This window comes from Malaclemys terrapin, chromosome 23, assembly GCF_027887155.1.
Source record: "Malaclemys terrapin pileata isolate rMalTer1 chromosome 23, rMalTer1.hap1, whole genome shotgun sequence".
Classification (NCBI taxonomy): domain Eukaryota; kingdom Metazoa; phylum Chordata; order Testudines; family Emydidae; genus Malaclemys; species Malaclemys terrapin.
Window position 1 is genome coordinate 4,678,253 of NC_071527.1, and position 14,272 is coordinate 4,692,524.

General features: G+C 46.6%; 1 protein-coding gene across 1 annotated transcript; it reads right to left on the reverse strand.

Moving 5' to 3' along the window:
- Nucleotides 1-7,754: 7,754 nt before the first annotated feature.
- On the reverse strand, nucleotides 7,755-10,105 carry LOC128828441 (pro-glucagon-like). The gene is made up of 2 exons (XM_054013137.1): nucleotides 10,005-10,105; nucleotides 7,755-7,938 (listed from the first exon to the last, which is right to left on the reverse strand). The coding sequence occupies exons 1-2, from the start codon at nucleotides 10,103-10,105 to the stop codon at nucleotides 7,755-7,757; spliced, it is 285 nt and encodes a 94-aa protein (XP_053869112.1).
- Between the last annotated feature and the right edge of the window lie 4,167 nt (nucleotides 10,106-14,272).

Here is a 14,272-nt window from a genome sequence, read left to right on the forward strand (position 1 = left end):
GGTAGCCCTTGGGGTGAGGACTGGAGTGGAGAGTTGCCGGAGGGGTGAGGTGCTGGAGAGCGCTTCCCCTGAGGAACCTTGCGGGGGAGCTCTCTTGGGGGACACTGGTAAGAGTCCGGAGATGGCTCACTCTAAGATGGATGACCTGGAGTGTGGGGCCCTGGTCTAGAGACAAATGGAACTGGGGACGCAGTGCTGCTATTGACGCCTGGGTGGGGGACCTGGAGGTGATGTCCCAGAAGAGAGGACTGGGAAAACGGGGTTACCTGTATACTTGGACTGTGGGTTTGCCAGGAATGGTTCTACGACCAGGGTTTTGGAGGAACTACTCCACTGGTGTATATGAATAAATCATGTCCAGAGGTGGGACTTTGTATTTCACAACGAGGGCTACGCTCCTTTTGTAGGCAGGAAAAAAGGGAAAGGGAAGCAGATGTGCAGGTCATGCTGCAGCCTGCCACTGGAGGGCGCCCTAGGCAGGGACACCCTATCACAGTGCTTTTGAACATTTTTACCCTAAATCTCAATGAACGTATTTAGGCCCCTAGCGGGAGTTTCAGAAACACCTTGGCACCTCGATCTGATTAATTTCAGTGGGTGTTAGGTGGCTAGATACAGAAAGGGAGACAATTGTACCGGGAACCTGAGCTCAGGCCCCCGTCCCCAAAAGTCTGTGTAAATCAAGTGAAATGGGAGGGGATGCAGCCCTAGCAAACATGACGTGCTGGGGCCCTAAATTAATCTCGATGAGTCTGCCCAAATGCTTTTGAAAATCCCAGGAGGTGCCTAATTACCTTTAAAAATGTGGTCCTTCATCATATTTGAAAATGGGACTTAACGCTCCTACAGCTGCACAACAAAAAATTGTTTCAGGTTGAAACAACTTTCAGGAGTCAAAACTAAATGTTTTGAAATTTCCAGAAAATCGAAATGTCAGAAGAACAAAACCAAAACCATTTGGGGTCAATTGAAACATTTTGTTTAAATTTCAACCATTCTTCACAGTTGAATTTAAAAAACAAATAAATGAAATTTCGAAATAAACATTTCAGATGGAAAAATTGAAATGTTTTGATTTTTTTCAGATGTATTTATTTTTTAGGGCTTTTTCCAACTAAAACAATTTGGTGAAACTGATATGAATTTGTGAAATATTTTGGTGTCACCAAATCTGCAATTTTTTTGGACCAAAAATAAATGTTGATAAAAATATATATATCCCAGTTCTATTCCTAGAGACTTAGGACCAGATTTTAAACGGTATTTGGGTCCCTAATGGGGTTTTCAAAAGCCTGGACACCCATTGAAATGAATGAGATTTAGGTGCCTTTTGATCCTACTAGTTACCTTGAAAAATCTGGCCCGTGGGCACTTTTGAAAATTTTACCCTTTGGCGCTTTTGAAAACCTTACCCAAATCCACAACAAATATAATTTGCTGCGTATTACTCACCAAACTCGACAGCCTTTGGCCTTTATTCAGCAAGACACTTAAACAAGAAGCAAACACTAAACCCATGGAAATCAACCTTAAGCTTGTGAGGAGTCGCTGAAATCTATGGGATGACTTGCTTGCTTAACATTGGGCAAACACCTTGCGGAGTCCAGGCCTGAAGGTGGTAACAGAGATCCAAATTAAAATGCACTGTGAATGCCGCCTGTTTTGCTGATTTTCCTGGGCACAAGAGACGTGGCAGAGTGTAGCTGATGTATTGTGTCTGTAGGAAGAGTGTCTATGACTTGGGGTGAAAAAAGGACAGTGGAGGGGAAGGGTGTCATAGCAGTAGAGAGAAAGCTTTGCCCCTAATTATTGCAAACGGGGACAAGATCTTTTCTCATTTAGCTTGGGGGGGCTGGGGAGGATTAGTGAAAGAAGCGACTAGCTGATTCTAAATTGGGCAGTGTCTGTGTAGCACAATAAATGGCTAGAGACATAGACATTAATCTGATGCCATGGGCTAGGCCAGCCTCTCCTCACTGATTTCCATCAACACCCTCCCCAACTCTCTCAGCTTTTCTAACTAGATTTATTCGTGTTTTCCCCTTTTCCTTTCATGCCCAGCTTCCCAGCACCCTACTGTATAGACCAGGGGTGGGCAAACTTTTTGGCCTGAGGGCCACATCGGGGAATAGAAATTGTATGGCGGGCCATGAATGCTCACAAAATTGGGGTTGGGGTGTGGGAGGGGGTGAGGGCTCCGGCTGGGGGTGCGGGCTCCAGGGTGGGGCCAGAAATGAGGAGTTCAGGGTGCGAGAGGCGGCTATGTCTGGGCTGGGGGTGAGAGGTTTGGGGGGGGAGGAGGGTGCTCTGGGCTGGGATCGAGGGGTTCGGAGGGTGCGAGGGGGATCAGGGCAGGGGGTTGGGGCATGGGGAGAGGCTCAGAGGTGCAGCCTCCGGGTGGCGCTTACCTCAAGTGGCTTCGGGAAGCAGCGGCATGTCCCCCCTCCGGCTCCTACGCAGAGGCGTGGCCAGGGGGCTCTGCACGCTGCCTAGGGTGACCAGATGTCCCAATTTTATAGGGACAGTCATGATTTTGGGGTCTTTTTCTCACATAGGCACCTATTACCCCTCACCCCCTGTCCTGATTTTTGACACTTGCTGTCTGGTCAGCCTAACGCTGCGCCGTCTGCAGGCACCACCTCTGCAGCTCCCATTGGAGCGCCGGAGCGGGCCATTACAGTGGGCCATTGGAGCCGGAGGGGAACCATGCCATGGCTTCTGGGAGCTGCGTGGAGCAGCCCCCGACCCTGCTCCCCGGCTGGAGCACCGGAGCGGGTCAAGCCCCAGACCCTGCTCCCCAGTCGGAGCTTGAGGGCTGGTTTAAAATGGCTGGCAGGCCGGATCTGGCCCACGGGCCGTAGTTTGCCCATCCCTGGTATAGACAGAGATGTCTTTAGGAAGCCTCTCAATGGGCTTAACCTTCCCCCATGCACTTAAAGTTTTCTCAGCAGTGCAAGAAAGGAGACCAGCTCCTATTGGGGAGTTGGATGCCTGACTCTTAGAGGACAGTGAATTCCCCCAACTTATAACGGATTAAAACCAAAAGAAGTTGGAATTGACAAATGTACTGATGACCGCGACAGAGCATGGCTGCTTGTTCTAATAGCAACATTCCTGCGTTTTATTCTGTGGAGCCGCTCGGGAGAGGCATTTTATTTCAGTTTTAGATTCACTTCTTTCCCCCCCTTCAGAAAGGGGCGAGCCACCTTTAATCAAGTCAAGATTCAGTGATGAGAATCTCCTTTCTTTGCCAGCGAGTGCTACCAAACAGCTAACAGTTCTACAAACCCTAATGCAGATACAACTGGGTTTTTTTTTTGGGGGGGGGGGAGGGTGTTCCCCCCACAATAGCCCAGAAGCAAGGGTGCTGGACCAAACTGTAAACCCTGGATAGGATGGAAACCATGTCAAACCAGAGGGTGCGGCAGCACCCCTACTTCCAACACCTATGCCTGGAAGGGGTTAATGAGGCTGAGAAGGGGCCAATTAACCAGCTAAAGCCACAGCTGAGGGGAATTAGGTGGCCAAAGTCAGGCTGAGAGTGCTCAGCTGAGAAGGAAAAGGCGGGACTAGGAAAAAGGCTAGCAAAAGAAAGGGGCTGCAGGGAAGTAGCCTGCAGTTATTCCCTAGGAGTTAGATGGTGTGGGAGAACTGAGTGATTTGCAGTTACATCCCGAGAGGTGGGAGCTGGAGCACCTAGAGAAGGGGGAAGCCAGAAGCTGTAGGAGGGAGTCTAGGAAAAGAGAACCATGATCCTACAGTTGACAGTCATAGGGTCCCTGGACTGGAACCTGGAGCAGAGAGTGCGTGTGGGCTCCCCTACCAGTCCTGGGGAAGTGGCCCCAGAGGGGTAGTGAATGAGAAGACTGCTGGTTAGAAAAGATTTTGGTCCCCTGGAAGGGGAAACTCACATAGTGACTTGGCTGGAGGGTCAAGTCATGAAGAGGGAACCGGCTGAGTCAGCAGCAGCAAATGCCCCAAGCCTTGGACCCGGAAAGAGCTAATCCCCAGAGTGGCCAGGAGGAGGTGCTATCTGTGGTGAGTGTACCCTGGGATGGGGGTGGAAATAGGAACCACTAAATTGGCCTTGAAATGCATAAAGCAAACAGCTGTGCTCCACCTTTGGCCACATGTCCCTGACCCCAGTGAAGTCCGAAGAGATATCTGGATTGAGCTAACGCCTTGACTTGGCAAAGTGCTTGCTGAAATCCCATGGACTTCTTGGGAATTAAGCAGCTGCTTAAAGTTAAGAATGTGCTCAAACAGTGGCTTTAGGGCAGAGCACAGCCCTGGTTTTGCGGCTAGACCCTGGTGCAGGGATCCCCGAGAACCATGTTCTATTCCTGGCTAGGCTGTTGGGTAATCTTGGGTAACTCAACCTGCCTTTGTGCCTCAGTTTCCCAATAGAGAGAGTGATACTTACGAAAATTATCCTTACCATCTCTGTAGAGTGCTTTGAGAGCCATGGGTGAAAAGTTATCTTCTATAAAAGCAAGGCCTGGCTACTTAATCTCCTCTAACTGCATACTCTGGGGCTTGCAGGTGTCTTTTCTAATCTGAGTCCAACAGGCTGAGTTATATTTAGAACTGCCAGTCTTTTTCTGTTTGTATTATATGAAGTACTCATCACGGACCAGGACCCCATTGTCCAACTGTTCTATAGAGCGATGGATGTCTCGGAGCAAAGTCCTTTCTCACGCAGCCCTGTGTTAATGTTTAGCACGTGCTTCAGTGTGTTCGTGACATGGAACCTTAAATATCTTCGGCCCTTGGACACTGTTTGGTAGATGTTTTTTCACTAATGGTGCAAATTGGAAAATGATCAGGATGACTTTCTCTAAAGTATGGCAGATCTTGGCTTGAGAAAACAAAAGGCTTCATTTACCATGGCTTTATTGTCATTTATGAGAACGTACAGAAACTCTGGTGCCAGAGAAGCAGCCCACAGACAACACTAAAACAGTGGCGTAAAGGGTTGAAACAAACCCAGTTTAACATGGCATGTTGACCTCGTTAGTCACAGAGGTTGGATATTTCACTATACCTTGTCATGACAATAGCTGGGGAGCAGTGAACACCTTAGTACAATTCAGTTTCATTGAGGAATCCTTTGATCATTGTCAGATGTGACTAGATCCACTAGACAGCTGTGGGAAGATCCTTCCGCAAGGCTGATTTCTTGGTCTGGTGGCTAATCAGACCTAGGAAACAAACACACACAACGCCATGGGAGCTCAAGCATATAGGGCAGTGAAACAGGTTTATATTGCCAGTAGTGTTCGCCACTGTTATTCAGCGATTCCTGGGACTGCAATGGATGGCTTACTTTTGGGATTAAAATAGGTATAGATTTCCTCCTAAATCAGTAGCTACTAGGTCAGTGCTTTAGGAAGGGTCTGGTTAACGCGTACTATTCACTGGGCTAGAAAGACAATGAAGTCCCCTTCTCTTTCTGTTTGCAGACTGTTCACAATCAGCTCACGGCTGTTTTGGTTTTAGTCTTGATTCACGGAGACGCTGCCCCTCCGCATGCATCAGCACAGGGGAGTAACAGGGCATAAAGCTCCCTCTTTTTCTCCGGTGCAACCTGTTGGTATTGCTACCCATAGAGCAGTGTTGTCAGCCTTCTACTACCCTTCCTTTGCCAGTGGGCAGCGATCGGCTTGGCAAGGGCAGGGAGTAGTGGAGCTTTGACTCTGCCCCATCAAACGCATTGGCCAACACAGAGGGGAAGATGCTCTGTGCCAGGTATGACTTTCCCCACTCACCCAGCCAGCCAGGAGGCACCAGGGACTAAATATAATACTGAGTCTGGCTCTGCGCTGGGCAGTCTAACTACACCCTTACCACAGCCTAGCGCTGAATTAGTTCCATGAATCGTTTTTGCTTGGTAGATTGACTGGCCAACAGTAACACAATGTCCAGCTCTACTGCTTAGACCACCTATGTAGGTCTATGGGGCTACTAGGGAGTGGGTCTTCTAGCCCAGGAAGTAGGAGCCCATGCGGAGCAGAAAGCAAGTCCCCAGTTCAGTATCTGTTGCTGATTTGAATGGAATTGCTGTAGCCCTCCAACGCTTGCTACGAGAGCTGGTCACAAATGGCATTTCTGACACTTGTTTTTTCAATTTTTCCGTCCCAGTTTGGGACATGTCCTATTTTTTCGCAGAACAGAAATGCCAAAACAATTCAGTTTGGAAACACCGAAAAACCTCATTGAAACCTTTTTGCTTTGAGAACGTAGAACTATATTATTAGCTATAAGATTAAAATTAATCTGAGAAAAGCGGAGAGCAATAAACCAGGACAGTCCGAACAAAATAGGCCGCTGCAATTTTGAATTGGTTCGAACAATTTCTGGGGAAAATATCTTTGGAATCGATACGGTCGCATGAAACATTTTGACTTTGATTACACAATGTTCTCAACCCGCTCTGCTTGGGACAGTCTTCCCAGGCAACGGGAGTGTGTAATCCATGCGAACGCTGCTGTTTGCCTCTGCCCCACTTGCTACTGACCTCGAGCTCATGTACTAGTTCTTTAGCTTATGCTGTCAGACCAGAAGTCAGGACAACCTAGCTATGGGAGCAGTTTGCGAGAAATAGACGTTTGGAAATTCAAAGTGTATCTGACTGACCTAAATAGCGAGTGGTCAGAAGGGAAGGAGATGATGTTGTGGTCTCCTTTTATGTACCTCTTTGTAGAGCTGTGGAAAATAAGGAAAACCCATCTGTGAATGTACTAACCGTGCAAAACATCCATTCAACCCTCACTCCTTGGTATACTGAATTATTAAAGAGCAGAAGAAATTTATTTTTTATTTATGCCTCGTCTTTCCCGTCTGCCTGATCTTTCGGAAACTCTTCCCCCTTAAAAACTGCCCCTCGTTGACTTCTGTTCTCGTTCTTTCACCCAAGATGCCTGTGCCCATGTGTCTGCCTCTCAGAGCTGCCCAGATGACCTTGGCTTGGCCTGGGGCGTTGCCATTTCCGTGATCAGAGAGGGATTCTGATACCCTCAGAGGCCCTGTCTCCATGCTTCGTCGACACTGCAGCTGGATGCAGGCCTTTCAGCCTGGGTAGATGGTCATGTGCTACCTCTGCTCGAGCTAGTGTGGAGATTATGGCAAGGGATAGCCACCCAAAATACACCCAGGGGGTCAGGTGGGCTTGTACTTGGGTGGCTAGTCCATGCCTCAGCCCTTGCCACAACGTCCCCACTACTATTTTTAGTGCAGTAGCTCGAAAAGAGCTAGCCCTGGCTGGCTGGCCTGGCCTGGGAGACGTGCTTCCAGTGCAGCGTATGTACCCCAGAGTTTTCCTAAAGAACCCAGCCTTGACTCCTCTCTGTGGGAATCTGACCCACTCCCCATCCCACTAGAAAATTTCCACAGAAAATTTTGACAAATGAAGAAGTGTGTGGGGGTTTTTCTCTTCTCTCTTCCCCCCACCATCTAAACATTTCCACAGAAAATTTTCAAATTTTGTTGGGTAGAAATTTTGAATCCTGATTTGGGCCAAAATAGTTTGGTTTTTGGCCAAACTATTTTGGAAGTTGGGTGTTTTGGCTTTTTGACAAAAGATCGAAATTTCCCACAGAGCCAATACTTGCATGAAAAAATTCATTTTGTCAAAACCCACAATTTTCCACTATGAAATGGCCTTGACAGAAATCTTTCAAGTAGTCCTAGGCCGCCCCTTTCCAATCCTTAAATTGCTATGTTCTCAGGAGTCTGCCTAGAACAGTGTCTCTGTTCTACCATTTCAGCCATATTCTGCTTGTATACCTGTAACGTTTCGTGTTGATAAGCCAGTGCACAAAGTCCTTGGCCTTCATCTTGTCCAAATATCTGGTAAAATCACTGGTGAAGGTGCCTTCAGAATGCCGCTTTATGTCGGAAGTAAAACTCCGAGCGCTTTTCGATTCAAAAGATTGCCATCTGTTTGGGAGAGAGGGATGGGAAACGTTAAGGAGGGTGCTGCACTGGGATGGATACAGGGTCCTGTGGAGAGCACACTGTAGCGGCAGTCGGCAGGCATGAATTCTGTTCCTGCCCTTGCCGCTGACTTGCTATGACAACGTAACTGTAGGAAAGTCCCATCCCTTTTGTCCTGGGTGTGTTTAGACTAAGTTCTCCGGGGCCCAGACTATCTAGCGTAACAGGGCCCTGATCTTGGCCTGAGCCTGTAAGTGCTGCCGTAATACCAAAACATACATTGCTTATGCAGAGCTACACTATATACAATTAATAATAATACATTGCCTTTCTTTAGCGCGCGTCTACTGTAGATCTCAAAGTGCTTTATCAAGGGGGTCAGCATCATATCCACATTTCTCAGATGGGGAAACTGAGACACGGGGCAGTGAAGGGATTTGCCCGAGGTCCCCCAGTAGACCAGTGGCAGAGCTAGGAGCAACCCAGCTCTCCTAAATCCCTGTCCAGTGCTCTACCCACTAGGACCCACTGCCTCTTAGTTACCCACATAATCTACAACAGGACCTGGCACTGTCTGCTCAGTGTCTTACAGGACCAAATCTATACAACACGAGCACAATGTGGTCCTGCTTCATCAGGACAATATCCAGCTGTGGAGGGGTTGCAAGTGCTTCCGGAGGATAGGATTAAAATTTGAAATGGTCTGAAGTAAATAGGATGAAATTCAATAAGGACAAATGCAAAGTACAGGTCTGTCGCATCTTACGCGCAGTTAACATGCGCGATTTCAGCTTTACGTGGTCGGCAAAAGCAAAACAAAAAAAGAGAAGTAACAATTTGAAAACTGTAAAAAGCAATCGAGGGTCCTGTGGCACCTTTAAGACTAACAGAAGTATTGGGAGCATAAGCTTTCGTGGGTAAGAACCTCACTTCTTCAGATGCAGAATTTTAATACTGTACCTGTAGTGTGGGCGAGTCCGCCCGCCATTGAACTCCATGTAATTTTGACTATACGCGGTGTTCGCTTTACGCGCTAACGGCGGAACGGAACCCCCGTGTAAGATGAGACAGACCTGTACTCCACTTAGGAAGGAGCTGTGCACATAGAAAATGGGAATAACCGCCTAGGAAGGAGTACTGCAGAAAGGGATCTGGGGGTCAGAGTGGATCACAAGCTAAATGAGTCAGTGTAACACTGTTGTGAAAAAAGCAAACCTCATTCTGGGACGTATTAGCAGGACAGGAGTGTTGTAAGCAAGACGCGGAAAGTAATTCTTCCGCTCTGATTAGGCCTCAGCTGGAGTATTGCGTCCAGTTCTGGGTGACGCACTTCAGAAAAGAGGTGGACAAATTGGAGAAAGTCCAAAGAAGAGCAACCAAAATGATTAAAGGTCTAGAAAACATAACCTATGAGGGCAGATTGAAACAAATGGGTTTGTTTAGTCGGGAGGTGGCTGAGGGAGGACATGAGAACAGTTTTTTCAAGTACATAAAAGGTTGTTACAAGAAGGAGGGAGAGAATGTTTTCCTTAACCTCTGAGGCTAGAACAAGAAGCAATGGGCTTAAATTGCAGCAAGGGAGGTTTAGGTTCAGACGTTAGGAAAAATATCCTAACTGTCAGGATAGTTGAACACTGGAATAAATTTGCCTACGGAGATTATGGAATATCTGTAACTGGAGATTTTTAAGAGCAAGTGAGACCAGCACCTGTCAGGGACAGTCTAGATAATACTTAGCCCTCTGCCATGGGTGCAGGGGACTGGACTAGATGACCTCTTGAGGTCTTTTCCCATCCTATGATCACTAGGGCTCCTAAATGATACTGCAGTGCCTAATAATATGGTCCATATTCTCTGCTCCTTTCCTAATGCACCTCACCATCTTATTCACTTTTTCATCTGCTACCCATCGCAATATGCCGTACCATCACCTGGCAGCAAAGCCAAATAAAACCAAGTAATTGACATGATTAAGCTGTATCTGATGGGTCGCATTTGTGTTCTCTCCCCCTACTTCAGCCCGGTACCACCAACCCACGGTGTACTTGTCAGTCTCAAACGCACCTTACCTAGACTCATCGGACAAATTGTTGAGAACAATCTGCCAGCTGGCTGGAATCAACACCACGATTACTAGTCCATATAGGAAGAGGCACTGTATGCTTTTCATTTGGCCTTCTGCACAAGACAAGAACACCCAAGGTTATAATTTGCCAACAAACTAAATCCAGTCTTAGCTGGATGAATTACAACACAAGTAATTTTGAAGTGCATTTCCAGCACTTCGATGGGTGGAAAATTGGATCCTAGGACCTGATTACCTATAGGCATATATAATGGTTAGTCAAAAGTACATGATTACAAGAAAACAGCTGTATATTTCAAAGACTCATTTTATGGTAATAAACCTTACCCTGCACTCCTGTCTATATGGTCCCCCTTACTACAGCAGCCAGCTGCGCACCTCACAATCTTTAGTGTATTTTTATATATATATATATATATATATGTCACACACACACCCGCACACACCCTTTAGAAGATCTAATTAATAATGGTTCAAAGGTTTGAAACTGGGGTGCCGGAACAATTTTTATGGGGAGGGGTGGGATGCTGAGAGCCAATGAATCAAATTCTAAACCCTGTATATGATGGAATCCACTTCAAGCCAGGGGGTGTAGCAGCGCCCCCTGGACCGGTAGTTTGAGCCCCAACGTTTGAAATTGCTCATTATCCCCATCTCTTCCTTTAGCTGGTCACTTCTAGGACAACAACACATCACTGAAGCAAGTAAATCAGACCATTTCCTGAGGAGGTTAGTCAAAATCCAAATGATTATTTGATTTTTTTTTTTTTTAAATCTCCCTAGTTTCATGAATAATTTAGACTGTTTAATCCTTTCCCAACCATCAGATACATCACCCTGACTTCACTTCTTCAAAGTGCTGAAACTGGATACTGAGAAGGGGGAAAAGGCTTACCTTGCACAAGAACCAGTGGTCTCCTAAAATCAGAATCTTGTTTTCCTTGTACAAACCGGTTGTGGCTAAACTCTGCTCCTCACCAGTGCTTTTAAGCTTGTTAGCAGGATGCTAAAAGATGACAGGTGGGTCACCGGTACTCCTGGTTTTAGTTGCATGGGTCGTTATGAATCATTACATGGTGGGGTTTTTTTATGTGTGTGGATCTGTTGCAAAAAATACAGTTGCCGCATTTTTTTCAACGTACGCCTTCAGCAACGTGTTTTTTGCAGTGCTCAGACCAATCAAGCTACCTATCAATTTTTCCCTTGTAGATAAACTAGTCCCTTATTGCCACAACACATCCTATGTGGAGAAATGATTTCTGAGCCTGCAGGGTTTCTGTTCCAAACACCTTTCTGCTCAAGTGAAAAGAAAAGAGCCAGAGTGCCAAAGAAACCCACCCCATTGTGGGACAAAAATACTTACATTGATAATCGTCCTTGATCTCTGGAAGATCAGCCATGAATCTCAAATAACTTGACACAATGTCATGGCTCATGAGTTTGCCTCCAAGGCGCTCTTGAAATATAAATGAATGAGGAATCTCAGGGTACGTCTATACTTACCTGCTGGTTTGGCGGCAAGCAATCGATCTCCTGGGATCGATTTATCGCGTCTAGACAAGATGCGATAAATCGATCCCGGAAGTGCTCACCGTCGATGCCGGTAATCCTGCTCCGTGAGAGGAGTAGGCGGAGTCGACGGGGGAGCCTGCCTGCCGCATGTGGACCCGCGGTAAGTACCTTTAAGTTCGAACTAAGATACTTCGACTTCAGCTACGTTATTCACGTAGCTAAAGTTGCGTATCTTAATTTGAACTGGGGGCTTAGTGTGGACCAGCTCTCACTGTCTTACAACGACTTGCTTAAATTAAAGTCCTGGATTGAACTTGTCTACTGAGGATGAACTTTCCATCCCAAGCCCTATTTTGGCCACCTCTAACTTCCCCCTGAAACAGGCTAGATGCTCAGCTGGTGTAAACTGGCATCACTCTGATTTTGATGGAGCGACGCTGATTCAAATTAGCTGAGGATCTGGCCCCGTGCCTTTTGATTTGGTGCTTGTTCTCAGCCCAGTTCTGGGGAATATTTGGGAGTTGATCAGACCAGCTTGCTTTGATGTGTCCTGGGGAAAGGACGCAGTGTTTTTCCTTCTGTGAAAATTGTTCTAATCATTTCTATATCACTGAAGCTAGAGAAGGAAAACTGCTTGAGTCATCCAGTCCAGCCCCCTGCCAGGGCACTATTATCCCATATGGCCTCTGCACCAGGGCTCCCTGCCAATGCGTGAATGCCACACTAGACTCTGCAGTGAAAAATTCTGCACAGGCAACATTTACTGCAAATCCTTTTAACCCCCTCCAGCAGAAAATCTACCCAGACAGTGGGTAACTGGGAGCAACTTTACACCCTCTTCTCAGCCCTTCTGGGGAAGAATGATTCAGTCAGGTTATTCACCCCCTACTCAGGAATCATAGGGGTGGAAGGGGCCTCAGGAAGTCATCTAGTCCAACCCCCTGCTCAAAGCAAGACCAATCCCCAGACTTTTTTTTTTTTTTTTTTTTTTTGCCCCCAATCCCTAAATGGCCCCCTCAAGGACTGCTGGGGGATACCAGTGCCCGAGGCAGAAAGTAGATGTCAGTGCCTGCGTTGCATCGTGGGATGCTCTTCATTGTTGCCATTTGAAGGAGCTGTCCCCTGGCTTTGAAGGGAGCGAGGCAGCGGCAGGTTTCCTCTTGGGGAAAGGAAGGGCTGAGAGACTTCTGCCTGAGAGTTTTCAGGTCTAGCATTAAACACTGGTGGAGAATTTCTGTCGCCTGGAACTGCGGGAGATTTCCCATTACCCCGGTGAGCTAGGTCAGCCTGGGACTCTACATCCTCTTTCCTTAAGACCCAGGCCTGTTGGAGGCCCTTTTTGTCTCATTTCCCTGATCTCCCAGTCCCACGTTGATTACAATGCTATTCTGGAGCAAATGTTTGAATGGTGGAACTCCAGTGGGAATTAGAATTTTCATCACCTGTTTAGAGCTGTGTAAACTGGAGTCCAACTTTATTGGTCCTCCAAAACTATGGACCATGTTACATAACTTTTTTTACCAATAGATGGCGCTCTACCAGCATGTGTGTAAATGGCCAGAATTTTTTGGTCTGGAACTTTCTTCCCCCCCCCCCCCATTTTTCCCTTGCGCCCCCCCCCCCAATACCAACTTTTGCCACATTGTTGGTATTTGTTTACTTTGAGGGGCTGATTGTTTTTCCTGCAATGAACAAACAAAAACATCAGAATGTTTCATCTAAATATTTGAAAATGAAACATTTTGACTTTTGTTTTAAAGTGAACTTGAATTTAACTTTTTAATAAAAAAAATTACAAATGGCCAAAATCGAAACAAAATGGTTTGATAGTGTTGCAACAAAACATTTCATTTGACCAGAAATGATTTTTTTTTTTTTTCTCGTCTTTGACTTGCCAGAAATTTCAATATTTTCCTTTTTGGTCTGACCCTAAATCAATGATTTTTTTTCCCCTCGACTACTCAAAATTGCCAAACAAACTGATTCCTTTGAGTAAGCAGGAATTTCAAAGTTTAGCAAGGAAAGGATTAAAAGAGAAATGGCAAGAATTATGGACCAACGAGGGATGAGAAAGAAGATTCTATGAAGTATGCCCCCCAAAATAGAGGGTAACGTGTGACTCTAAAGTCCAACAGGAGGAGTGAAGGACCCCTATATAGACTTGCTAACTGGCCATTGTGTTGTGAAGACTCGTTTCTATCTGTTGAATAGACACCACGGTGGGTTGTGGAACTCATGTAAGCTGCCCACTTGCTGTGGGAATGTAGGGAGTGTTTCCAGGAAAGATGGGCTCTTTGTGAAGAATTTAGAGGCTTTAAGGTGATGGAATATACTATGAGGGGTTTAGTGGGTGTATCAGGAAAGTAGGGTCACACCAGAAAAGCTCGGCTGCGGTTGCTGTTTTCTAAGGATACAGAGCAGGGTAAGTGTGAAGTGGCATGAAGGTACATAGGAGAGGCTGCTTCACCATAAAGCATTAGAAGTCGTCTGAGAGTGGAGTTGCAGATAGGCAGGAGAACCAGCCTGGGGACCCAGGGCGCTAACCGGAGCGGGAAAGGATACACGGCACAGAGCACAGAAAGAGGCTGAGAATAGTACACCAGGGGAACCAGGCTGCGTGCTCTGTCCCAGCCATAAATACTTTCAAAGGTAGACCAAGAAGGAGCTAGGAACAAGGCCAGGGGATGAGCTGAAGAGAAGCTCCAAAGAGCAGAACCACCATTTTGCTCATTGGGACTC

Coding starts and splice junctions, on each gene's coding strand:
- LOC128828441 (XM_054013137.1), bottom strand. CDS start 10,105: ATGAAAAGCATACAGTGCCTCTTCCTATATGGACTAGTAATCGTGGTG. Junction 7,939..10,004: donor AATTTGTCCGATGAGTCTAG/GTAAGGTGCGTT, acceptor TCTCCCAAACAG/ATGGCAATCTTTTGAATCGA.